The sequence below is a fragment of the Mirounga angustirostris genome, unplaced genomic scaffold, assembly GCF_029215605.1.
Source record: "Mirounga angustirostris isolate CCGP_5_RB_7025 unplaced genomic scaffold, mMirAng1.0.hap1 SCAF_2, whole genome shotgun sequence".
Lineage (NCBI taxonomy): Eukaryota > Metazoa > Chordata > Mammalia > Carnivora > Phocidae > Mirounga > Mirounga angustirostris.
The window spans coordinates 129,866,687-129,892,875 of record NW_026991710.1 but is presented as its reverse complement, the minus strand read 5'-3'; the positions used below and the strand labels follow the sequence as shown (position 1 = coordinate 129,892,875).

Here is a 26,189-nt window from a genome sequence, read left to right as displayed (position 1 = left end):
ATTTTGGATATTAACTCATTACCACATAAAGAGTTTGCAGATATTTTCTCCCTTTCCATAGGTTGCCTTTTCACTCTGTTGATGGTTTCTTTTGTTGTGTGGTAGCTTTTCATTTCGATGTGGGCCCATTCATCTATTTTTGCTTTGGTTGCCTGTATTTTTACTGTCGTATCCAAGAAATCATTGCCAAATCCAATGTGATGAAGCATTCCCCCTAAAAGTTTTCTTCTAGGAGATTTACAGTTCCATGTCTTACATTTAGGTCTTTAATCCTTTTTGACTTAATTTTTGAGCATGTGGTAAGGTAAAGGTCCAAATACATTGTTTTGAATGTGGATATCCAATACCATTTGTTAAAGAGACTAACCTGTCCCCAGTGTGTAGCATTGGCACCTTTGCCAAGATCATTTGAAAATATGCATGAGGGTTTTTTTTTCTGGAATCTCTGTTCTGTTCCATTGGTCTCTATACATCTATCTTTATATCAGCATCACACTGTTTTGATTACTGTAGCTCTGTACTATTGAAGTTAGTAAGTGTGAAGCCTCCAGCTTTTTTTTCCTCAAGATTGTTTTGGCTATTTGGAGTAATTTAAGATTTCATATGAATTTTAAAATTCTTTTTTTCTATTTCTGTAAAAAATGCCGTTGCGATTTTGACATGGATTGTATTGATTTTGTAGATGGTTTTGTCTGTAGTAAGTCTTGCACTCCATGAACACAGAATATTTTTCCATTTATTTGTGTCTTCTATGATTTAGCAATATTTTGTAGTTTTTAGTGAACAAGACTTTTGCCTCCTTGGTTAAGTTTATCCTATCTTTTTTTCATGCTATTGTAAATGGGATTGTTTTCCTAATTTCTTTTTCAGATCGTGCACTGTTAGTGCATAGAAACACAGCTGATATTTGTGTGGTGATTTTGTATTCTACAACTTTGCTGAATTCATTAATCAGTTCTGTGTGTGTGTGTGTGTGTGTGTAATCTATAGGCTTTTCTATATATAAGATCATGTCACTAAATACAAGAATCAATTTATTCTTTTCTTCCGATTTTGATGCTTTTAATTTCAAAGCCTGATTATCTCTGGCTAGGACTTTCAGTACTAGGTTGCATAGGAGTGGTGAGAGTGAGAGCATTCCTTCCTTATTCCTGGCTGAAAAGCTTTTTGATTTCACTGTTGAATAGGATGTTAGAGCTATGGGCTTTTCTTCTATGGCCTTTATTACATATGGTAATTTCTTTATGTTCCTAGTTTATTGAGTGTATTTATCATGAGTGTGAGTTTTGCCAAATGCTTTTTCTGCATGTATTGAGATGATCCTGTGATTTTTATTCTTTATTTTGTTAAGGTGGTGTATCACATTGATTTTCATACATTGAAACATTGTTGCATCCCAGGGATAAATCCCACATTGTTATGACATACCATCCTTTTTAATGTGCTGTTGCATTCAGTTTGCTGAATTGTTTTGAGGATCTTGGCATCTAGATTCATCGGGGATATTAGTCTGTAGTTTCCTTGTGGTATCTCTGGTTTTGGTATCAGAGTAATGCTGGCCTCATAAAATAAGTTTGCAAGTGTTGTGTTCAATTTTTTGGAAGTGTTTGAGAAAGATTGGTGTTAATTCTTCTTTAAATGTTTGTTAGAATTCACTAGTGAAGCCATCTGATCCTCTTTATGGGGAAGTTTTTGATTATTGATTCAATCTCCTTAATAGTTATACATCTATTCAGAATTTTTTTCTTTCTTCAGATTCAATTTGGTAGAGTGTGTGTTTCCAGAAATGTATTCTTTTCTCCTAGGTTATCTTATTTGTTGGTGTATCATTGTTCATAGTACTCTCTTATGATACCTTTTATTTCTGTGACATCATTTGTAATATCTCTTTTTTCATTTCCTTTTTTTTTATTTTTGACAGAGAGAGACACAGCAAGAGAGAGAACACAAGCAGGGGGAGTGGGAGAGGGAGAAGCAGGCTTCCCGCTGAGCAGGGAGCCCGATGCGGGGCTCAATCCCAGGACCCTGGGATCATGACCTGAGCCGAAGGCAGACACTTAACCACTGAGCCACCCAGGCGCCCCTCCTTTTTCATTTCTGATTTCTGTTATTAGAGACTTCTTACTTTTTTTTGTCTAGGCTAAGGATTTGTCAATTTTGCTGATTTTTTTTAAACTCTTAGTTTTGGGACGCCTGGGTGGCTCAGTCGGTTAAGCGTCTGCCTTTGGCTCAGGTCATGATCCCAGGGTCCTGGGATCAAGCCCCACGTCAGGCTCCCTGCTAGTGGGGAGTCTGCTTGTCCCTTTCCCTCTCCCTGTGCCCCTCCCCCCTACTTGTGCTCAAGCGTATGCACACACGCACTCTCTCCTCTCTCTCAAAAAAATAAATAAAATCTTAAACTCTTTAGTTTTATTGATTTTCCTCTTGTTCTTTACTCTCTATTCCACTTATTTCTGTTCTAATATTTATTATTTCTTTCTTTCTGCCCACTTTGCTTTTAGTTTGTTCCTTTTTCTAGTTCCTTGAGGTGTAAAGTTAGGTTGTTGTTTTGCAGTCTTTCTTCTTTTTTTTTAAAGATTTATTTAAGGGTGGGGGGGGAGGAGCAGAGGGAGAGGAAGAGAGAGAGAATCCTCAAGCAGACTCCCTGCTGAGCACAGAGCCTGATGCGAGCCTGATCCCAGGACCCTGAGATCATGACCTGAGCCAGAATCAAGAGTTGGCTGCTTAACCAACTGAACCACGCAGGTGCCCCTCTTCCTTCTTTTTTTAATGTAGATATTTATTATTGTAAAATTCCCTCTTGGTCTTGCTTTTGCCACAGCCCATGTCTGGTATGTTGTGCTTTTGTTTCATTTGTCTCAAGATATTATCTAATTACCCTTTAAAGTTCTTCCTTGACCTACTAGCTGTTCAAGAGTATGTTATTTAATTTCCATGTGTTTATGAATATTCCAGTTTTCCTTTGCTATTGATTTCTATTTTCATTCCATCGTAGTCAGAAAAGATACTTGGTATGATTTTAATATTCTTAAAGTTGTTAACACTAGTGCTGTGCCCTAACATGTGATCTGTTCTGGAGAATGTTCCATGTGCACTTGAGTGTATATATGGGAATGTGTAATATACTTGAGAAAGTGTATTCTGCCATTGTTGGCTGGAGGGTTCTGTGTATGTCCTCTTAGGTCCAATTAGTCTATAATGTTTTTCAAGTCCTCCATTTCCTTATTGATCTTCTATCTGGTTGCTCTATCCATTATTGAAAGTGAAGTATTGAAATCTTCTACTATTATTGTGTTACTATCTGTTTCTCCCTTCAATTCTGTCAGTGTTTTCTTCATATATTTAGGTGCTCTGCTGTTAGGTGCATATATATTTATAAATGTTTTATCTTCCTAGTGAATAGAACTTTTTATGTAGCATCCTTCTTTGTCCCATGACAGTTTTTGACTTAAGCTCTATTTTGTCTAAGTATAACCACAGTTCTTGCCTTTTGGATACTATTTGCATGGAAGATCTCTTTCTATCTTTCCTCCTGCAGCCTATACCTGTCTGTATATCTAAAGTGAGTTTCTAGGTGGCAGTATATACTTGAATCTTCTTTTTATTAATCCATTCAGCTATTCCATGTTTCTTGATTGGAGAGTTTCATCCATTTACATTTTTTTAAATTACTGATAGGAAAGGACTTAGTATTGCCATTTTTTAATTATTTTCTGTATGTTTTTCATTTTGTTCTTCTTTTCTTCTCTTGCTGCCTTCCCTTGTGTTTCATTGGTTTTTTTGTAGTGACATGTTTTGAGTCCCGTCTTATTTCCTTTTTTTTTAAATTTATTTTTATTTTTTTTATTATTATGTTATGTTAATCACCATACATTACATCATTAGTTTTTGATGTAGTGTTCCATGATTCATTGTTTGCGTATAACACCCAGGGCTCCATGCAGTACGTGCCCTCTTTAATACCCATCACCAGGCTAACCCATCCCCCCACCCCCCTCCCCTCTAGAACCCTCAGTTTGTTTCTCAGAGTCCATAGTCTCTCATGGTTCATCTCCCCCTCCGATTTCCACCCCTTCATTCTTCCCTTTTGTGTTTCTTCCATAGATATTTTCTTTATGGTTACCATGGGGATTACGGAACACATCTTATAGTTTTAACAATCTGTTTTAAACTAGTAACAACTTAACTTCAATCACATCCAAGAACTCTGTTCCTTTACTTCTCCTTCCCACTTTATGTTATTGATTTCACAAAGTACATCTTTTTATATTTTTATCCATTCACATAGCTTTATAGTTATAGTTATTTTTTATGCTTTTATCTCTTAAATTTTATACCAGAATTAAAGGTGATTTATGCACCACCTTTACAGTGTTAAGAGATTTGGTATTTGTCTATATATTTACCTTTACCAGAGAGCTTCATATTTTCATATGCTTTCACATTGCTGTCTAGCGTCCTCTCAGCTGGAAACATTTAACATTTCTTGTCAGGCAGGTTTAGTGATAGTGAACTCTCTCAGCTCTTGTTTATCTGAGAAGATCTTTATTTCTCTCTCATCTCCGAAGGGCAGTTTTACTGGATATAGTATTCTTGGTGGCAGTTTTTTTCTTTCAGCACTTTGAATATATCATACCACTCCCTTCTGGCCTGGAGTTTTCATAAAAGGTTTTTTGGATCATATACTGTTGCTGTTCATTCAGTTTCTCCACAGGGGATGAGGTCTTGGGCTTTATGCAGCCATCTTGCTGACCTCACTCCCAACTTTCTTAAATGCCTGAAATATGTTCAGCATTTCAGTGGCTGGATGATTAAAAGATAATGGACAATTCAAAATCATCCAAACGTTTAAAAAAATCTCAAGTCAGTCATCAATATGAAAATACTTGCATTGCTTAGAAATGACAAAACTAAAACTCTGCAAATACTTACTCATGAACAGCTCTGAATAAAATATTTTTATTATTATTTTACCTAAATACTTCCATGAATATTGATTTTTCTAGTCACATAACATTAATTGTTACATAATTCTGCTTTTAAGTAAATAGTTCACTGCTGCTACAGATGGTATTAGTTTTTTAACTGATTGTAAAGAAGAAAAAACAAGAACATTGAATGCATTATACTTTTTGATGCAATATTAGACTTAAAGTAAAATTCATAAAAGCTGAAAATGTAAATTTTTCTGTATGTTTCAATTGCCTCATGGGAGTTAAAGGTACAGTGTTGGTTTTCATTTTATCATTTCTACCTTGGTGCAAAATGAACAGTAATTTTAAATCTTCTCTAGATGCCCAGAGACAGACTTTTATCTAAAATGTGCATGGGGCACCTGGGTGGCTCAGTCGGTTGAACATCTGACTCTTGATTTCAGCTCAGGTCATGATCTCAGGGTCATGTTTTGAGTCCCGTCTTAAAAACCCCATGACAGGCTCCATACTCCATGCTCAAATCAAACCCCATGACAGACTCCTGCTTGAAATTCTCTCTGTCCCTCTCCCTCTGTCCCTCTCCTTTTGCCCCTCCCTCAGCTAGCATGCATTCTCTCTCTCTCCCTCTCAAGTAAATAATAAATAAATACATAAATACATAAATACATAAAATGTGCACAATAAGTTGGGGTGTCTGACTTGCTCAGTCAGTGGAGTGTGCAACTCTTCATCTTGGCGTTGTGGGTTCGAGACCCATGTTGGGTGCAGAGGTTACTTAAAAAATAAAATCTTTAAAAAATAAATTAAGCAAATTAAGTAAAATTAGCACAGATAAGCCAAGACCTAGAAGGATCCTTTAGATATTTCCTCTTTTGGGGGACAGTCTCAAATTTAAACTTCATCTGAGGAAGAAGATATATAAATATTTGCCACTCTTTGCTGACTTTAGAATCTAGTTTGAAGTATTTTCAATGAAATCCTTTGTGTGCTACAATTTCATTTGATATTATGAACATTTTATTTGCAGTAAAAATAAGATTGTTCCTTTTATGTGGGAGTCCATATGTGATTCTTATTTACAATTCTGTGCTTATCTTTATTTTTTTACATGCAAGTGATCTCCATGTTTTGTTTTATAATCTGACATATAATTAAAGCATCCTAAGCCATGGAGAAAAGGCCGTCAGCAAGACCATACATCTTGTCTGCATAGCTGTTTCTTTTCTTACTGCCATTCTTAAGAACATATGACAAGCCAGTTGAAATAAAATTTCTGTGTTTAAAAACTAAATTGTATCAGGAAGCACAGAATTGTGATTGAGCGCTAAAGATAAAACATACTGCACTACTATGAAGGCCTATTCCTACTGAAAATGTAAGGCATTTTTATATTAACAATATGTCTCCTAAAGTGTAACAAAGTAAGCCTCAGATTATAATGCAACTTGAAAGATTCTCAACATATGCAGCAACTTGATTCCACCATGATTAATTAAAATCCTTTACATTGTCAGTAAATGACTTCATAACTGGCTTGAAAAGAACCACCATTTGGAAGCCTCAATAAATGATTTTAAAATTTTGTCACAGTTTGTGTTAAACATAACATTTTAAAGAGAGTAATGTATCCAGTTTCAGTTTTCCCATTCTTTCTCCATAATGAATTCTATTTTATGCCTTTTCTCAATGACTTTTCAGTTTTGTGAACAATATCACATACTTGTTTCCTTTAATATGGATAGTGATCATTGCATTTGTCTTTGAAGGTTCCTGGGGAAAATATTATGTGTTCCAGGGCCTTTTCTTTATTCTCTTCTTTTTAGTGAAACCCTTTTAAGTATCCAGGAAAAAGAAAGTATCTATTGATTTGGCCTGGCTTAGGGATTTTTTTACTGTAACCTGTAGCAAGATGGCTTTTGAGCTTGTTCTCTGAGGCTTGCACAGTAGAAGTCAATGCAGAAGCCCAGCAGAGGTCTTAAATAGGTGCTATTATTTTTTTTTTAACTACTGAAAATCCCACTATCAGATAGTGTATTATAGCAGTGAGTGATTTTTTAACTTATTTAATTTATTTTTTTTTAAGATTTATTTATTTATTTCAGTGAGAGAGAGTGGGGGGGAGCACAGTGGGGAGGAGCAGAGGAAGAGGGAGAGAGAAATTCAAGCAGATCCCGAACTGAGCATGAATCCTGACGTGGGGCTCGATCTCACCACCCTGAGATCAGACCTGAACTGAAACCAAGAGTCAGAGGCTTAACTGACTGCACCACCCAGGCACCCCTGATTTTTTTTTTTTTAATAATTGCTGCTGGTTTAGAAGGGCCCTGTAGGCAGAGAGGCATTCTTCAAGCCTCTCAGGCTAGAACACTTCAGTGAGCATCTCCATCCCTTACTTCCTCTGTCTCCTCTATTACCTCCTTTCTTCCCACACTTATTAATATAAAGAACAGTATGAGTGATTCTCAAAAAGGCATGCTAAGCATAAGAAGGCAGCCACTCTTATGATTTTTCAAGTACATGAAATTTTAGAAGCAAAACTAATCTAGAGTTGCAGAAATATATAGAACACAAATATATATAGAAATATATAGAAATATATAGAAATATATATAAAAATATATATAAATATAAATATATATAAAAAATATATATATATAAAAATATATAGAAATATATAGAAAACCTCCTGTGCTCTCACAGAATTTAGTCCAACTTAGTGGAAAGATGAGATCGGTCTATGAGTATGTTCAGTAAAAGTCCATGGATGACAAATAAGTACCATACTCTAAGTGCTAGAAGGGCTGATAACAAAAAGGAGAGATTCGTCTTCTCTATCGGGTATGGTAAATGAGCAGACTCAGACCTGTAGTCAGGCCACAGCTGTGTTTTGTTCAGCCCATACAAAAGCTTATGTTTTTCCCCTAAATTAAATTATTTTCTGACATTTACAAATTGGGAGATTTCACATGAAAATAAATATGAATTTTTGAGCTTCTCTTAAAAAGACCAGAATTTCAAGCATCTGAAAGCCTGCTTTCCCTTCCCCACTAGCAGTGATGAGTTGAAGCTGAGTGTCTCAGGCACATCGGACAGCCTCTGGCTTCCTCCACCCATCTGGCTCCTTCATTTGTCCACGCTTCTTACTTTTACCCAAAGGCATCTGAGTTAATGATCCCTGCTCTGTTCTCATCTCTGACACCACGTCAACACTTGTGTTCTTATCAAATGCTTCCTTTCACTTTTCCTCTTGTGCCTTGCTGACACCCTCCTAAATCAGGCCCCCATTCCTGCACACTTAGCAGCCAGAGAGCCTCTTGCAGAGCCCACCTCTTCCCATCTCCCACTTGGTACCACATGCATACCTTCGCCAATAGGTGGCATCCTGCCAGAGAGCATGAAAGTAAGAGGAGAGGCAGGGATCACTGCCAGAGTGAGCATCCAAAGTAGATCCTGTAAGGTACAGGCCAAAGATAAGAGGTTTAGGACCAGTAAAGAACTATGAAAAAGTTTCTCAGAAGTGGTGGGTAAATAGAGAACAAAAGGCAAAGAACAAAGATGAATCTTAAAAAAGAGCGAAAATGACCAACAAGCACCTGAAAAGATTCACAACATCATCAGACATCAGGGAAATTAAAATTGAAACCACGGCGCAAGGACTACCACACCTCCACTAGAATGACTAACATTAAAAAGGCTGACAATACCAGTGGATATGCAGCAACTGGAATTCTCATATCTTGCTAGCAGGAATGTAAGATGGTATAGTACCACTTTGGGAAATAGCTTGGCAGTTTTTTATAGTTAAACACACACTCACTCTAGGTGTTTACCCATGAGGAATGAAAACATGTGTCCCCACAAACACTATTACATGGATGTTCATAGCAGCTTTGTTCATAATAGCCCCAAACTGAAAACAATCCAAATGTCCATATGTGGAAAAATGGATCAACGCATTGTGGTATGTCCATTCAGTAGAATACACTCTACAATAAAAAACATAATGAGCTCTTAATACACAGAATAACATGCTTGATTCCTAAAAGATTATGCTGATCAAAAGAAGAGAGATACTGTATAATTTTTATGTGTATAAAATTTTAGAGGCAAAACAAAGTAACAGAAAGTAAACCAGTGATTGCCCGGGACCAGAAGTAAGAGAAAACTGACTGCAAAAGGTCAAGAGAGAATTTGTTGGAGTGATGGAAATATTCTACATCTTGGTTCTGATGGTGATTACACAGGTGTATATAGTTGTTAAAACTATATACATATATAATTGTATATATACATACATATATGCTGTATACATATGTATGTATATATGTATATATAACTGTATACTTAAAATATGTGTATATTATTGTATGTAAATGTTACCTTAATAAAGTTGATTAAATAAAAAAATAATTTAAAAGGACAGGCAGTTAAAGGAGGAGGACAAATGGGCAACCAGGATAGGAAGTAAAACAGAGGTGAACAGCAAGGGCATGAGATATTACACATGAAGACAACAAAGTGCTAACTTGAGGCCAGAATGGATTTTTGAGAACCTTCCAGTGAAATCCCAGTTCTAATCACACCAATTGTCTCATTACCTCTATCAGTGCTTGCAGTTCTTCTCTCATGCTGGGAATCCGTTTGTTCCTCTAACTTGGAATGATATATGTCTGCCCTCCCCACTGACACACACGTTAAAAAGTGTTTTCTATCACATTGCATTGTTTTTTTTTCTTCCAGGGAACTTAGCACATCTGAAATCTACTTTGATTATGTATCTGTTTAATGGTTGTCTGTCTCCTTACTCTAGTTAATGATCACCTTAAGATAGAAATCTTTCCTAACTTGTCACTCTGTCTCCAGCACCTAGCCTGAGATCTGGCTTATTGAAGACACTCAATGACTAATCACTGAATGAATGAACAAATGAAAATGTAGTAAGCAAATAATAAATACCCAGTGTTTGCTCTTGTTTTTCCCTGAAATTTTCTTTTCCTAAAGTTCTTTCTTTCTTTCTTTCTTTTTTTTTACCTAATTTTTACAGGTACTTCTGTTGTGACTGTAAAAGCTGTTGCTCCTGACCCAACACAAGACAGCATTAAATATTCCATTTTTAGTGGAAATGAAGATGGGGTTTTTTCCCTGTGCTCCAATTCAGGTGATCCTTCTCTCTCCTGTAATAGCTTTTTTTTTCTGCTTCATTTAATGTTACTAGTAAGAAATTCTTCTGCAGAGGAAACTCAAAATTTGAAAGATAGAAAAATTAGAGGCAAATAATTTAAAAAAGAAGTAAGAAACAATTTTTTTATGGTAGCTGATGAGAAATTGTGGGAAATCAAGACTACTTATTTGTTTACATGTACTTGCTAAGAATCCTGTTCTTCACATTTGGCAGTACCTAGCCTACCCTTTGAATTTTTGAAGATAAACTGGTTTCTACTGATAATTTACTCATCTATTTGGGAAAATGGGAGATATAGAAGAGAGACCATCAATATTGAGTTTGAATTGAAAATAACCATACATGTCTAGCTGTAGGGCATTTTCATCACGAGATTCTTCTAATTCGCCACTGAATGTCAACAATGCAACAAAAAAGGACAGCTGGAAAGGTTTCTATGTGATGGTAAAGAAATTACTTCCAAATACAGCATGTATTAAATTTAACTTTAATAAGACCATTATTGTGTTTTAAATGAATACCAATTGATTATATGAAACATACTTTTTTGACTAACAACTATGTAGTAGATACATATCTACTGCTGCGTTGTCAAACCTCAAGAAGAATGTTTTCAATAATTTCTATATTACCATACAACTGCCTTATGTAATCTGTACTACATGCACATGGGAAGAATTGAGAGGGAGTAGTTTCTTAAGCAAAGGCCTTCTTATCCCGGGTAGTTTTCTGGCTCTGGTCCGTACCAGCTTTGGTCAGCAGCCTTTCTGAGGTAGCCTGCTAGCTCTTCATCTCTTTAACCAAACTTTGCCCCATCGTTTGGTTAAAGGGTGGTGCAGGAAGCCTGTTGACAAGAAGGCCTTTGTGAACATCATCCAGCCTTAAGCTTCTAGCAGTCCACGGGTCTGAAGGTCCTGGGAAAGGAGCTGAGATTAGAATGCTCAGAAAGAAGGAGAGTAGCAGAGTTTGTACAATTTCCCAGGCTACCCACATCCTTCTGTCACCTCACCCTTAACACAGCCCAGGCTTGGCCTTATTTTTTCAGGAGTCTCTAAAATTCATGTAAAATATGCCTAGGGTTAGTCCAAAGGGGACTTTCACAAAAAACTCTTCATTTTTCAATTAAATGTTTATTTATGTTGAAGTTTTTTTTCACAAGTTTATTGTGAAACAGCTGCAAGAAGATACGCTAAAACATAGAAAATTCTTTAATGGCCATGTACTTGCCATCCATCTCCAGAGATGAGACATTACTGGAACCTCAGGAAGTCCCTGTGTCTCTCTACTTTGATCCAAGGCAATCCATAACCAGTCCTCTGAGTTTGGCATTGATCACTGCCTTTCTTTCTTGATAATTTTCCAACTGTGTCTGAATTTCTAAATGATGTGTTATGTCCTTTTACCTTGGTTGAAACATCATGATAGGATCGTGCTAATGTCCTCTCATCTATGACTTGATTCTTTTGCTCAACATTTTGACTGTGGTGCATACGCCGTTATGCACACATTAGGGAGGAGTAGCAAAGATGTACCTGCTGCCAAGGTTATAAACCAGAGCACAGCCATTATCGTCAATGCTTCCTTTGAGCCCTTTTCCGATCGCTTTCTTTCTGTCCACGGCTGCAGGCTGACTAGTGTCCCTACTTCAGGGACAATCATTCCCTTGTGACTTATAGTAAATGCATTTCTCTACAATAAAACTGGTTTATTTTTGAATTTTATATAAATGGATTAATAGTCTGTGTATTTTATTGGGATTCGATTCTTTTTATTCAAAATTAGAATCTTTCGTGTTAATGTGTGCAGATGGGTTTTTTTCACTTTCAGTTCTTTATGGCCTTCTGCTTTAAGTCTGTGTCACAACTTATTTATCCATTCTACCATTGATGGACAGTGAGGTTTTCCTGTCTGGGGATATAATAACAAACACTGTGAGGAGCGACCTCATACGTGTCTTCTGGTGCATATGTGAGGAGTTCTCTGGGCCCCAGAGTCTAGGCTGGGCATATACATCAGAGGATGCATATGTTCAGCATTACAGATAGTGCCAAATTGTTTTATGAAGTGGTTTGCTCCACTTTACATTCCACCAGCACTGAATGAGAGCTATCACGGTTGTTTACGCCCTATTTTCTATTGTCAATCTGGTGTGTGTGAAATGGTATCTCACTGCGGTTGTCATTTGCATTTCTTTATTACTAATGAATGTGAGCGATTTTTTTCACAGTGTATTGGCCATTACTGCTTTCTCCCATGTGAAATGCATTTTGATGCACTTCATCTATTTTTCTACTGGGTTGTTTCTACAGTTGTTTGTTTCTGAAGTATAAGGATTTTTAATAAATTTCAGTAGCATTTCTCCTTTGTTTTTTGTTGCAGATATATTTCACAGTTTGTGACTTGTCTTTCACTCTCTTACTGGTACATTTTTATTTTGATGAATTAGAATTAGTCTTTTACTTTATGATTTTCCCATTTTGTAAGTGAAGAAATTCTTCCCTATCCTGAGATCAAGAAAATATTGTTGCATTGTCTTTTAAAATTGTTAGTGGTTTTCCTGTGTTTCACGTTTACATCTATAGTGCATCTAGAATTTATTTTCCTATTTTACGTGAGTTAGAGATAACTTTCCCTTTTTCTTTTTCTTCTTTTTTTTTTTTTTTTTAAGAGGATTACCAGTAATTCCAGGGACAATAACCTTCCCCTGTGACCTGAAATACCCCCACTGTCATATGTTGTTTCCATAACTGTTTACAGGATGCTTGACTCCTTTGCACTCATCTCTTGGTCTATCCACACACCAATACCACACTCCCTTAATCGCATAGACTTTATAATCAATCTTCATACCAAGGAAGCAGCCCCATTTTCATGTTCTTCATGAGTATATTAGCTGTTATTGGCCCTTTGCACTAATATGAATCATTGTATCCACTTGCCAGATTTTCACACACACACACACACACAGGCCTATTGGGATTTTTTCCCGAGGAAAGGAGATTTATTCATAGGCTTTGGGTGATGTAAGAGCTATCCACACTTTTCATACATGAAACCCAGGTAATCATGACATGCACATTTGATTTCAGGTGAAACCTCACTTGAATTAACAAAGAAAATGTCCAAAACAATTGCATGGCCTCAATCTAGAATTTAAGTAACTAACTCATCAGGCCAAAGTATCCTCCTCACAAAGCTCTGTATAGTGGTGCATTGTAACTAATAATCATCTACCAAAGCTCTTCTTTTCTTTTAACTGTGGTAAGAACATTTAACATGAGATCTACTCTTTTAGCAAAATTATAAGTGTGTACAATACAGTACTGCTAACTCTAGGCATAGTGTTGTCCAGCAGGTTTCTAGAACTTATGCATCTTGCATAACTGAAACTTCATACCCACTGAACAGCACTTCCCCATCACCATCACCCCTCCCCCATGGCACCTGGCAACCACCATTCTATTTCCTGCCTCTAGGAGTCTGACTATTTTAGATACATCATATGAGTGGAATCATGCCATATTTATGTTTCTGTGACTGGCTTGTTCCACTCAACTTTGCGTTCTAGGGGTTCATCCATGTTGTCACGCATGGCGGGATTCTCTTTGTTGAGACTCAATAATATGCCATTATGTGAATACGCTATACTTTCTTTGTCCATTCATCCATCCATTTAGGTTACTTGAATTTTTTGTTGGAATTGTATTAATTCTAAATATCATTTTGGGGAAAGCCTGTATCTTTACAGTATTGTCTTCTAATTCAGGATAATACAGAAAAATCACATCCATTGTTTCCTTAAATATATTTTAATAAAGTTTTAATTTTTTTATAGCAGGCTTGCATGGTTTTTGTTAGATGTAGTCTAAATCCTTTATACTTTTTCTTGCTAAAGTAAGTGAAAAAAATGCTTTTTATGACAATGCTATTAGGTATACTTGAAATTAGCATTTATATTTTGATTTTGTATCTAGAAAACCTGTAAACTACTGATTCTAATATTTTTCTGAGCATTTAACATATATGATCGTTACCTAAAGATGAACCATCTTCCCTGTGTTTGCTGGAATTATATAGCTATTTATCTTCTTTTAGTGGTTAGCCTAGCTATTTTAACATATATAATTGAAGTCTAACATTAATCAATGTCCTGCTCCTGAATAATACAAGAGACTTAGAATTCTTTATCTCCAGATATCCCTTTTTCAACTTATAAGCTCCTGTGGGCCACAATTATAGTTCTTTCCAATTAGACATTATTAATATTTTTTCTCTGTTTTTTTATTATGTTATGTTAATCACCATACATTATATCATTAGTTTTTGATGTAATGTTCCATGATTCATTGTTTGCGTATAACACCCAGTGCTCCATGCCCTCTTTAATACCCATCACCAGGATAACCCATCCCCCCACCCCCCTCCCCTCTAGAACCCTCATTTTGTTTCTCAGAGTCCATAGTCTCTCATGGTTCATCTCCCGCTCCGATTACCCCCCGTCTTCATTTTCCCCTTCCTACTATCTTCTTCTTCCTTTTTTTTTTTTTTTTAACATATAATGTATTATTTGTTTCAGAGGTACAGGTCTGTGATTCAATAGTCTCACACAATTCACATCGCTCACCACATTATTAATATTTTTAAATAGATTTCTGTGCTTCTTTGCTAACTGTTCTTTCTTACATCTCAAACTCGCCTCTGGTGTCATTTTCTTTCTACCTGAAGTACATCCTGTAGTGAGGGTCTATTGTAGTAAACTTGTTCAGGTTTGGTTGTCTAAAAATGACTTTGTTTAATTCTTGTTTTTAAAAAATATGTTTGCTGGTCTTAGAATTCTAAGTTCACGGTTGTTTTCTCTCATCACATTTAAGATATTATCCACTGCTTTCTGGTTTCCAGTTGTTGCATTAAGAACTTAGCTATTGATCTAAATACTGTTTATTTGTATCTTTTTTGGAACTCTAGTTAGACAAGTATTGAGCCAGACACTCTCTCCTACATCTCTTTTGCACATATTTCATCTCCTTGTCCCTTTCTCTTCAATCTTTATTTCTGGAAGTTCTCTTGGGTTCCTTGTATACAATTCCTGGTCTCACAAAAAAAATAATCTTTTTTTAAAAATTGAGGTATAGTTGACACACAATGTTACATTAGTTTCAGGGGTAAACATACTGATTCAACAAGTTTATATGTTATTCTACTCTCACCACAAGTGTAGCTACCATCTGCCACCATACAACGTTATTATAGCATCATTGACTATATTCCCTATGTTGTACCTTTTAACCCCATGATTTATTCATTCCATAACTAGATGCCTGTAAAAAAGTAATCTCTTCTTCCTTGCTCATGTTTCTAAACTTCTTTTTTATACATTTAAACATATGCAATAATTACACATCCTGTGTCCAATAATCCAGCATTTTAAGTCTTTGAAGATTTATTCCGTTTTCCATAGATTAGCCAGTTCTCATTCATGGTGCCTTGTTTCTCTGTGATTTTCATGCTTGTTAACTATGAGTGTTCATTGTCCTTAAAACTTTTTCTCTGAGGGTTCTTTGAAGACTGGGTTGAATTTGTGCCCTTTAGAGAGGACTTGTTTTCCTTCAGCAGATCACCTGGGTACATCATCAAGCAAAGACTAGCTTAAATGTAATTATTGAGGGTTTTAAAAACATATAGCTGTGATAGTATGGCCAGCATAAATTCAGGCTTAAGTTAATAAATTCACAGCAGAGACCTTTTTTTCCCCTTCCAACCAACACCAAGGTCAAGAAAAGCAGGTTTCTGTACATCCATTTTGAACTTGTTTTTGTTTTTTAAATATTGATCACTCAGTTGGAGCATAGGTAGCCTTTGGGTTTATAGCTTTATTCTGGTTTTCCCATTAGACTCTTCACCTTTTGTGGGTTCAGGCTTCTTCCCTTGTTTCTCATACTCTGTGCAGCTATCAGAGATGGATTTCAAGGAAGAAGGTTGTGTTAGAGACCCTTGGAACAAAAATGGGCTTTTAGTGCTCGCTTACCTTCCTGGATTACTGTTTTCAGGGATTTTTTTGTCCTCTGAGGATTCCTTACTAGTATACCAACTCAATCATGCATTTCAACACACACACAATTTATCACGCATTTTAGTTGTTTTTGTTATGAAGTTTTCCATACCGCTGTCAAGAAGCCTTTTTAAAAACTTTTAATTATGATATTCAATTCATCTTTCACGTCACCTTTGGCGCATAATCTTCAAGCTTATGTGTAAAGCTACCTAACATAGGTTTTATGAGCATATGTATTTTATTTATTTTTTTTTTTTAGATTTTTTATTTATTTATTTGAGAGAGAGAATGAGATAGAGAGAGAGAACACATGAGGGGGGGAGGGTCAGAGGGAGAAGCAGACCCCCTGCCGAGCAGGGAGCCCGATGCGGGACTCGATCCCGGGACTCCAGGATCATGACCTGAGCCGAAGGCAGTCGCTTAACCAACTGAGCCACCCAGGCGCCCGAGCATATGTATTTTAAGCCATATGCCAGTTAAGATAGAAAACTGGCGTGTGTGATAAATCCGTAAAGATCACTAAGGTTATGGTTACTCTTCTTAAGGGTAAAAATGTGAGAAAGCCATTTTGTTAGTTACTGACTTAATAAGTTCTGATAAGAAGGATCTCGGATGAGAACCGCATTTTCTGTCCCTTTTGTGCCAGTGTTTGCTCTACTGCTCACTGTCTACACCAGCATGAATGTTGGAGTTTTACTCACATCGTGTATGTAAATAACAAATGGTTTGGTTATTCCCATCCCATCCCATGATTTGGTAGGTTGACATAAAACAAAAATGATCAAACTTGCCATGTGTCAAGGATGTGGTTTTAGCAGAAGATAGTTTCAGAACTTTTGGATAACATAAATATTTATCACAGTCTGCTTTGGGTATGTTCATATGCATGTGCACAGTTTGTATTGGATTGACATTCCCTGATTATGCTATCAAGCAGTTAGCATTTGAAGAATCTTAACCTCATTTCGATGTGTATTTTATAACTTGGGCAAAAGCTACATGTGTACACATATGAGAAAGGAAATAGTACTGCAATTTCACTCTCAAATTATTCTAGAACTGGTGCGCTTATGCGTAAGAACTAACATGAAGTCGGTGCCCATGAGGCTTGCACTGGAAGGAAGAACATGGACTTCTGCCCAGACTGAAAGCCCAGTAGTTCTTGCATCTCACCAGTGACAGTAAATCCTTGATATCTCTGAGAAAAATATGCGTATATCGTCCCAGGCAAATGTGGGTCTGGTAGGTGTGCCAGCCTTGAGTCATCTCACAGACGGGATATTGTCTTTCCTACTTACACAACTTTCTCAGCATATGCCAATTATTATGCCAAAAATAAAAGCCAAGCAAGGAAAGCATTAGAACGGCAGAGCCATTCCAAGTGCAAAATTCCAATTATCAAAGCCCAACACAAGCCTTTTATTAAAAAATCCACTTTCATCTGGGCTGTAATTGGCACACTTTCTACAAAGTGACACTGGCAATTTAGTGTTGTGTTTCTATGTCATTTTTCTTTGGCTAATAGTAACAGAACATGATAGCAAGCGGAATGCTCTGTTCAGCAGAGACAGAGTGCTGGATGAGAGCTTGGACCTACCTCAGACCGGGGCTCCTCTGCCGTTTGGGGGTGCTGGTTTAGCTCTTGTTTCACAGAGGTTTCTGAAGACCAGCTTGTTTCATTGCCAGCTCATCAAAATGCATCTTAATGATTTTTCCAGCTACCAATGGTCGTATCTACCCTAAATTTTCTGCCAGGGGTGTCAGTCACATCAGACTGTGGCCCATAAAAGTAATCTGGTTTTCTGAGTTGATAACTGATGACAATAAGCGAAAGTGGTTTATGGAAATTTTACATTTTGTAGTATAGTGAGTTCCTCATATAGAATATATTTAGCTGTTCCTAATAACAGAAGAGAAGCTATAAAAATCTCCCAAAAATACTCAGTACTGAAGTTAGAACACTAGAACAGGGCATGATTCCCATTAGCACCCAGGTAAGTAGGCAAGAGCCTGACATATTCTTGGACTAGGATGGTTGTCGGAGGGAACTGGTTCAGATAGAACAGTAGAACTGTGGCTTCCAGGCCATATTTCCAGAAACAGTTCAGGTTCTTTCATCTGAAGAGCAGACTTTGATTAGTCCATGGCTGTTAAGTGTTTTCTTTCTAAATTCAGAGCTTTTGCAGATATTAAATCTATACCTGATGATGGAAAGGATGAGGAACATGGGTAGGACACTGGAATACATATCATGATCCTGCACAGGAACATTCTAAATATGCACTGTGTCCCTTCTCCTGCAACCCTAAAAAGTCATTGTTAATACCCCCATTTTACAGGAGAGGAGGCTCAGCTCCATAGAACCTGAATGACTTACCCTGGGTCACAGACATAGTGGAGGTTACTTACCTAAACTAAGTAGCCAGGGCTAGGATTTATACTTGGTTTCAGGTCTCTCAACCTCCCAATCAGTGTTCATTCGATGAATCTCTATTCGATGGAATTTCTGACAGTGAGAGCTAAGTAAATAACAAAATAATAATAGTAAATTCAGTACAACATTTGTCAGCAAAAGGGAGAACAAAAACAGAACAGAAAGTTGAGAAGGAAATCAAATCAGGGGATGAATTTTCTTAATTTGGAGGAGAAACTCATGCAAGGCACAAAGCCCAAGAGTCAGTTTCCCTAACCTATTTATACTTTGTATATGAGGGTATAACATATATTAATGGATGCCATCCGTACGCCAGACCCTGAGCTAGGCACTAGGAATATGACAGTTGGTATAAGAGATAGGCACCCACCCTCACCTTGTACGCTTCTAAACCAAGAAGAAGCACCAGTCTGAAACAGATGAGCACAGTACATGCAGGTGCTCCATGAGAGTCTGTTGCAGGCTGACCATAGTGACAGTACGGGGCTGGCTGGTCTGGAAAGATCCCTGAGGAAGCACAGAAGTAGGGACCATGCCAGGCAGATGGAAAAGCATGCATGTTGACTCTGTAACAAGCATTTGAGGAAGAAAACATTTAATTTTTTTAAAGATTTATTTATTTATTTATTAGAGATTGAGAGAGTGAGAGAGAGAGAGAGAGAGAGAAACAGCATGAGAGGGGAAAGGGTCAGAGGAAGAAGCAGGCTCTCCGCTGACCTGGGAGCCCGATGTGGGACTCAATCCCAGGACTCTGGGATCATGACCTGAGCCAAAGGCAGTCACTTAAACAACTGAGCCACCCAGCTGCCCCTGAGTAAAAGAATATTTATGAGTGTTCTGTGCACAGCAGAGAGAGCAACGTGGGGAATGGCAGGAGTGAGACTCTTGAGGTGGGAGAGCCCAAGCACGTCTGTCCTATGGAAGTTAAAAAATGCTGCATTTTGTCATAATCACCATGGAAAGCCATGGAAAGGGTTTCTGTGGCACAATGACAGTGTCCATTTTTATGATTCAGTTCAGAATGGGAACTGGATTAGAGGGGAGACCAGACGAGTGATGCCATGGGGCCCTTCAGGCAGGGGAGAAGGTGGGAAATGCCAGTGGCTCAGAGAAGGGCAGTAGCAGTGACGATGGAGGGCAGATTCAAGAGATGTTTGAAAGATAGACTTCGCAGACATGTAGATGGACTAAATATGGAGAGTGAAGGGTCATTTCAGAGACAGCTCCCACATTTCGCCTATTTCATAGTTTCTCTCCCTCCTATGTGTTGGAACCTTGCAAATAACCCCACATTTCTCAACTTTTTTCACAATCAGCCCAGTCAGGTGGGAAGGGCGGCCAGCCATCGGGAGATTTGGAGGGACAGGTGAGAGTTTGAGCATAGGAGTGAAAGGTGATTTGGAGCTTTCTAAACAATGAGTACAACATCATTTTCTTTTATTTTTTTTTTCTCCCTCGGAATCAAAATAGGAGAACTCACTGTGAAAGAACCCAAGTTTCTCGATTTTGAAATCAGACATGAAGTACGACTCATCATTTTAGCGGAAAGTAGGGGGCACAGAGCCTACAGCAAAGTAACAGTCTTGATACAAGATGTGAATGATAACTTACCATGCTTTGAGCAAAGCGTTTACCAAGTGTCAGTGTCTGAAGGCCTGTCCCACAATGCTCACATCATACAGGTAACAGAAATGTGTTTTGTGTATGTGTATGTGTGTGTATGGAAATTATCATCAGTATGCATCAAAATATCTAGAGCCTTTTTCTAGGACATAAATGTGTCTAGGGCATGTAAAAAGTTTGATGAACTGGATGAAACCTTAGTTCGAAGGAAGTCTGGAGTTTCTGAGTTCATGCTTCTTCCTCTCTTCATCGCGTGCTCCTAGTGCCCGCCTGCTTTCTCTAGGGACTCTGCCCGACATTAGCAGTGAATCCACAGGGGCACAAAACTCAACTCAGCTTATCATGTGTACAACTTAGAGGGGAAGTCAGAAAAGTAAGCATAAAATTTAAATGCATGTTAGTCATGTTAAATAGAAGTGCCCATTTAATGTCATGAGAGAAAAGAGGAGGGACAGACTCTTCCTGGAGGAAAAGGATAAGACTTCGCAGATGAATGGTATTTGCGCTTGGTCTTCAAGGGTGAGCAGGCACTCGGCCGGGGGAAGCACAGCTGGATGAGCATGGACGAAGGCACGGACCCATGGAAGAGCTCCCTGGGTGCGAAATTTGCAGACATTTCATGTGAAAGTCCCAGATCCACTGTTCCCGGGCCTCACCCCATCTCAGCAAGGAGGCCTACGCCATGAAAAAGAGGATCTGTTTTTAAGGCAGTCTCATGCAGGCTCTAAGACCCACTCACCCTTGATAGCCTCTCTGCCTGCTTCAGGAATCGGACCCAGTTCCATCTTTCCCTTCACAGTTGAATTGCTCTTCTGTCTTCAAGAACCTGGACATTGGGAAATGCACAACCTCTTGGGAATCTGCACAAGAAATCCATATAAAAACCCCTTCCTGGCAAAGTCAGGCTTTCCCTCTGACCTCTCTAATCCTGCTACTGTGATCCAGCCCGTAGTGATGATTACCCCCCTTCCTCTCTGGGTCGAGGGGGTCAGGGAGCCTGAGGACATGTTAGAACACCTTCTGGATGAGACCCCCCACAATGCTTTACTGTATGGCTACCTCCACCTGCGTCTGGAGAGACACCTTCCTTTGACCTTCAGTTCAGCTCCAGATGTACAGGTACCCCTCTGTTGGTGCTGACAAGACCAGTGGAGTCTTGGCCATCTTGGAGTCTTGGCTCTGTGCGTCCCACACAGTCCAGGATACCTAGGATTTCCTCCGCTGTTTTTGCAGACTTGTGTTATATGAAAGTGCCCTGTTCCATTTGCCAGCCTGTTCCAGAAATGCTTTGGTTTCAGCCACGACTGAGAAGAAGGGGAGGGCATTCACTTGCCCCATCTGTATCACTCTGTGCAGTGATACATGTTCAGGGGGGATGACAGAGACCTTCAGAGCCACTGTGGGGCCTGCTCTGTCACAGAGGACCCCTGCACTGGGGTGCTACCACACTGCACCTCTTCATCGTTCATGCTCACCTGGATAGAGCTAGACTGCTCCATGTGGAACACAAGAAGGGAAGATACCTTTAAAGCCCAGGTACAACAAATGGGAAAGAGCCTGGCCCACCAGTGTGTCAAATTAGGTCAAACTTCAAGAAGGCTGAGTCAGGGACAGATACAAGGACCTTCATTCTTCACATTTTTAGATCATTTAATTTGTTCCAGGAAACCAGAACTGCCATTTTGCTGTGTCCTGTTCAGATAAACAGGAATGTCGAAGGCTCTGGAGGTCTAGCGCTTGTGGTAGTTCTTTCTTTTGCCATCACACTGCCCATGGTCCCTGCTTTTGGTTACAGCCCCGCCAACTTCTTTTAGGAACTGCCCATCCTCTGTCAGCTGCAGTCTTGCTGAGATTGTCAGTCAAGGTAGTGACGTGTCCTCCATCCCCTGCCCAAGGCGTTGTCATCTGCCTCAGTCTCATGTAGGCTTTCTCTCCCTCGGATCTGAAACTTGAGTGGTAAGACACCAGCACAGAGGCACATTAGAGCTGATTCATCTTGGTGGCAACAACTCAAAAGAAACTGTGCCCCTGGGGGTCCCAGGTCCTTGGCCTTCACCCAGACACTATCTTTCTGATACATTTTTCCTGGTTAAGTTTTCCATAGTGGATATGTGCTGCTGGCATCCTAAAACCCTAACAGACACACCTCCTGGGAGACCTACTCTTGGTAACACTTGGAAACATATGGACCCGGAGGATATGAAGGGTTTTATTCTGCCCAGATGCACATGAGTTTCTTTTCCTGATGACCTCCAAGGAACTATGCATTGCTGCCTTTCTTTACTAAGTAGCTGGCTTGTGTGTCCTCCTGATGAGGTCCTCAATGTCCCACGTGGGCGACTCAGGATCCCCTGAGATCTGATGACAGTGTGAAGGATAGATGAGAGCGGAGGGAGTTCGAGGCCAACACCCGTCAGGACATCAGTGCGGTCACCCAGGAGAGAGATGATGGGAACGTGAGGTCAGGCCAAGGCTGAGGGGCACAGAGAATAAAAATAAGTAGAAAAAAATACAAAAACAATGAATCGTGGATCACCACATCAAAAACTAATGATGTATTTTATGGTGACTAACATAACATAATAAAATAAAATTTTTAAAAAAGGAAGAAAAAATTTTAATTAATCCATCAACTTATTCTTAAGCAAGATCTTGAAACCACTAATAGAATTAATTTTTTATTAAAATGTAATATAGACTAAATAATACATCTCCATGGAGAATTATGCAAGACTTTTGTCTCACCCTCAACACTACTTAGATAATTTACCAAATAAATGATCAGGATCTAATGTGTTTTAACACACTAAATCTAGGCTATTTCATTAATTAAAAATCCTTCTAAAATGAGACTTTCAATAAGATATATAAAAAAATCCACATATGGTCAATTTTACAGGCAATACTTTAAGCAGGAAATACAACAAATTAAAGACTACCATTTACTATTCAGAGATTTCTTTCCTTCTCTGGTACTGGTATGAACCTAAATATAGTTGGATCTTCTATTCAAGCAAATTAGAATTTTTTTCAAGTTCAGTGCCTCACTTTATTTTACTTTACTTTATTGCACTTTACAGAGATTTTTTGTTGTTGATGTTTTTTGTTTTACAATCTGAATCTGATTCCTGCAGTAGTCACACATTTTCATTATTATTATATTTATTATGGTGATGGTGATCAGTGGTTTCTTGAGATGGACTCTAGACCTGGTGAAGATGCTGTGAAATTGTTGAAATGACCGCAAAGGATTCAGAATATTCCATAAACTTAGTTGATAAAGCAGCAGCAGGGTGCGAGAGGACTGGCTTCAATTTTGAAAGAAGTTCTGCTGTGGGTAAAATGATACCCAACAGCATCACAAGCTACAGAGAAATCGTTCGTGAAAGGAACAGTCAATCAATGTGGCCAACTTCATTGTTGTCTTATTTTAAAAAATTGCCCCAGCCGCCCCAGCCTTCATCAGCCACCACCCTGGTCAGTCAGGAGCCATCAACATCAAGGCAAGACTCTCTACCAGCAAAAAAATCATGACTCGCTGAAAGTCAGATGATGGTTAGCAATTTTTAGCAATCAAGCATTTTTAAATTAAGGTATGTACATTGTTTTTTTTAGATATAATGTTATGCTGTTGCACACTTAATAAACTATAACATATGCACCGGGAAACAAAAAAAATTCATTTGACTTGCTCTATTACAATATTTGTTTGATTTGGATGGTCTGGAACTGAGCCCGCAATATCTCTGAGGTATCCCTGTATTTTTGCCTCTTGCCTAAAATTGTAGTTCAAAACATGGGCTACGCCTACTGAAAGTTATTTGGAAGTCCTTTGAACAAGCCTGCAGAACACTTTGCCCACCCATTACCTACTATATTATAAATGTAAGTCCTTTGATCATTGTTTTTAAAGTGCATTTGGCAATCCGTAATTCTTTCATCGTGCATTTGTCTGAAAAACAGTCTTAACCCATCTTGCAGATGAAATCCTTATCTAACGGAAGAGCTGCTTCCTCACAGGTTTTTGCTGCGGACCTCGACAGTGGGATGAATGGCCTCACTGAGTACTCCATTCTCTCTGGCAACCAAGGGGAAGCATTCCACATTGATGCGCGGAGTGGTGTGATCACAGCAAACGCGGTTTTAGATTACGAGCTCACCAGCTCCTACAGGTCTGTCCCAGATTCAGATCCGTTTGCTCAAGTATTCTGCTCGTTTCTGACAAAATTGTTGCTTTGGCCATGACTTCCTGTTATGTGAGCTTCGTTGTAAAATGTGTTGCGCTTTGATCCAACCTATGATCACTCTTTTGATACGCTGAACGAGTCTTAGAAAGTATTTGCTCTTTGGAAAACGTGATTACACTACAACTTTAGGGTCCCTTGCAATTCTTAGCTTTTATGAATTTTTAATGCTATTAAGTACTAAATGAGAGACATTAAAAATGACAGTATTGGGCGCCTGGGTGGCTCAGTCATTAAGCGTCTGCCTTCGGCTCAGGTCATGATCCCAGGGTCCTGGGATCGAGCCCCGCATCGGGCTCCCTGCTCCGCGGGAAGCCTGCTTCTCCCTCTCCCAGCACCCCTGCTTGTGTTCCCTCTCTCGCTGTGTCTCTCTCTGTCAAATAAATAAATAAAATCTTTAAAAAATAAAAAATAAATAAATAAATAAATAAAAATGACAGTATTTGTGAAATGATTACTGACTGATAGAGCACTCTGCAACTGTTTTTGGTTCTTGTTTTTAAAAATAGTGAAGACTGAGTGACACCTCTCTTTTTAATTCTTTACTCAGTTTCATGGACGAAAGTACAACCCTGTCATCAGGTCCTTGTTGCAGTACTGTGTTCTAATAGAAATGATCTGATGAAGTACATGTTCAACATGAAATATATTTTGTCTAGAGTTTAAGGTGTACAGAACTATGCAGGATTCTATAAAAGAGAGAATAGCAGTGTTGCAGGTCTTCTGGTTATTTTAAAAAGTCAGGGCTACAAAAGTCTAGCTATACATACAGATATATTTATGGCATCACGGTCTATAAAAGAAAAAGGAAAAGACTCTAAGGAACCAAAAATGTCCGGGAGTGGAGATTGCCTCAAACATTGGTAGCCTAGCCTTCCATGGAATTCTACCCTTTGACAAGAGAAGGTGGTTTCTCTGTGAGTGCCACTGAAGAGAGAGCCCTAGCTATATGGGTAAGTGGGGGAAATAACAAAGGTTTATTCTATAGGCCTATTGGAGTCAAGGCGCACCCATATATCGGGACACCTTCAGGAAGAAAACCTAAGAAACTTAACCTTGTCTATCTCTGGAGAAGCGGTCATGGGGGAAACTGGGGTCAGAGGCTTGGCTTTCTCAGTATGCATTTTAGTATATTCGTGTCATATTTTCGTATGTTCTTCCAAAAGGCCTTGCACATACAGTGCTTCCTTTAATCCTTCCGGGCGCCCCCCAAGGAAGCCGAGTTAGGTGTTCTCTCATCCACTCTGAAACCAACACACGGTGGCTTGCGGGGCCACGGAGCCAGTCAGTGATCCAGCAGAGGCTCAGGCCCAAGTATTCTGATGTTGACTCACCCTGTTTCCACTGTGCAAGCTACAGAGCCCATCTTCTACATGGGGAAGAAGCAGGCAGATGAGAGACCTGCGTGCAGGTGTTCTTTTAGGCCAGACTGCTTTCACGTTTAATGAGGAAAGGGCAGTAGATGCATGTGGCTGAGCGGCAAGAGCCGATTACAATGGATCTGTTATTAATTAACTGGACTGGATTAATTGACCTCTGAAAATCTTTCCGGCTCTAAAATGTTGATTGTTTCATTCTTTTTTGTTTAATATATTTCAAAATATTACTTCAAGAGCATTTTAAAAGTTTAAGACCTTACCCTGTATTAACGAGTAGGATTTTTTTTCAGTAATATTTTAATGTAATTAATTGTTATGATGCTTATTGTATAAACATATTA

At 38.5% G+C, this 26,189-nt stretch overlaps 1 protein-coding gene across 1 annotated transcript in view; it reads left to right on the top strand.

The window, feature by feature from the left end:
- LOC123848833 (protocadherin-23) overlaps positions 1 to 24,839 on the top strand; it is a 230,840-nt gene extending 206,001 nt beyond the window's left edge. Inside the window, exons 14-16 of the mRNA XM_045881726.2 lie at positions 9,979 to 10,092; positions 20,073 to 20,284; positions 24,246 to 24,839. Of these exons, the coding sequence (XP_045737682.2) occupies positions 9,979 to 10,092; positions 20,073 to 20,284; positions 24,246 to 24,470 (551 nt within the window). The 3' untranslated portion in view covers positions 24,471 to 24,839. The remainder of the gene's footprint in view (positions 1 to 9,978; positions 10,093 to 20,072; positions 20,285 to 24,245) is intronic.
- The last annotated feature ends 1,350 nt before the right edge of the window (positions 24,840 to 26,189 follow it).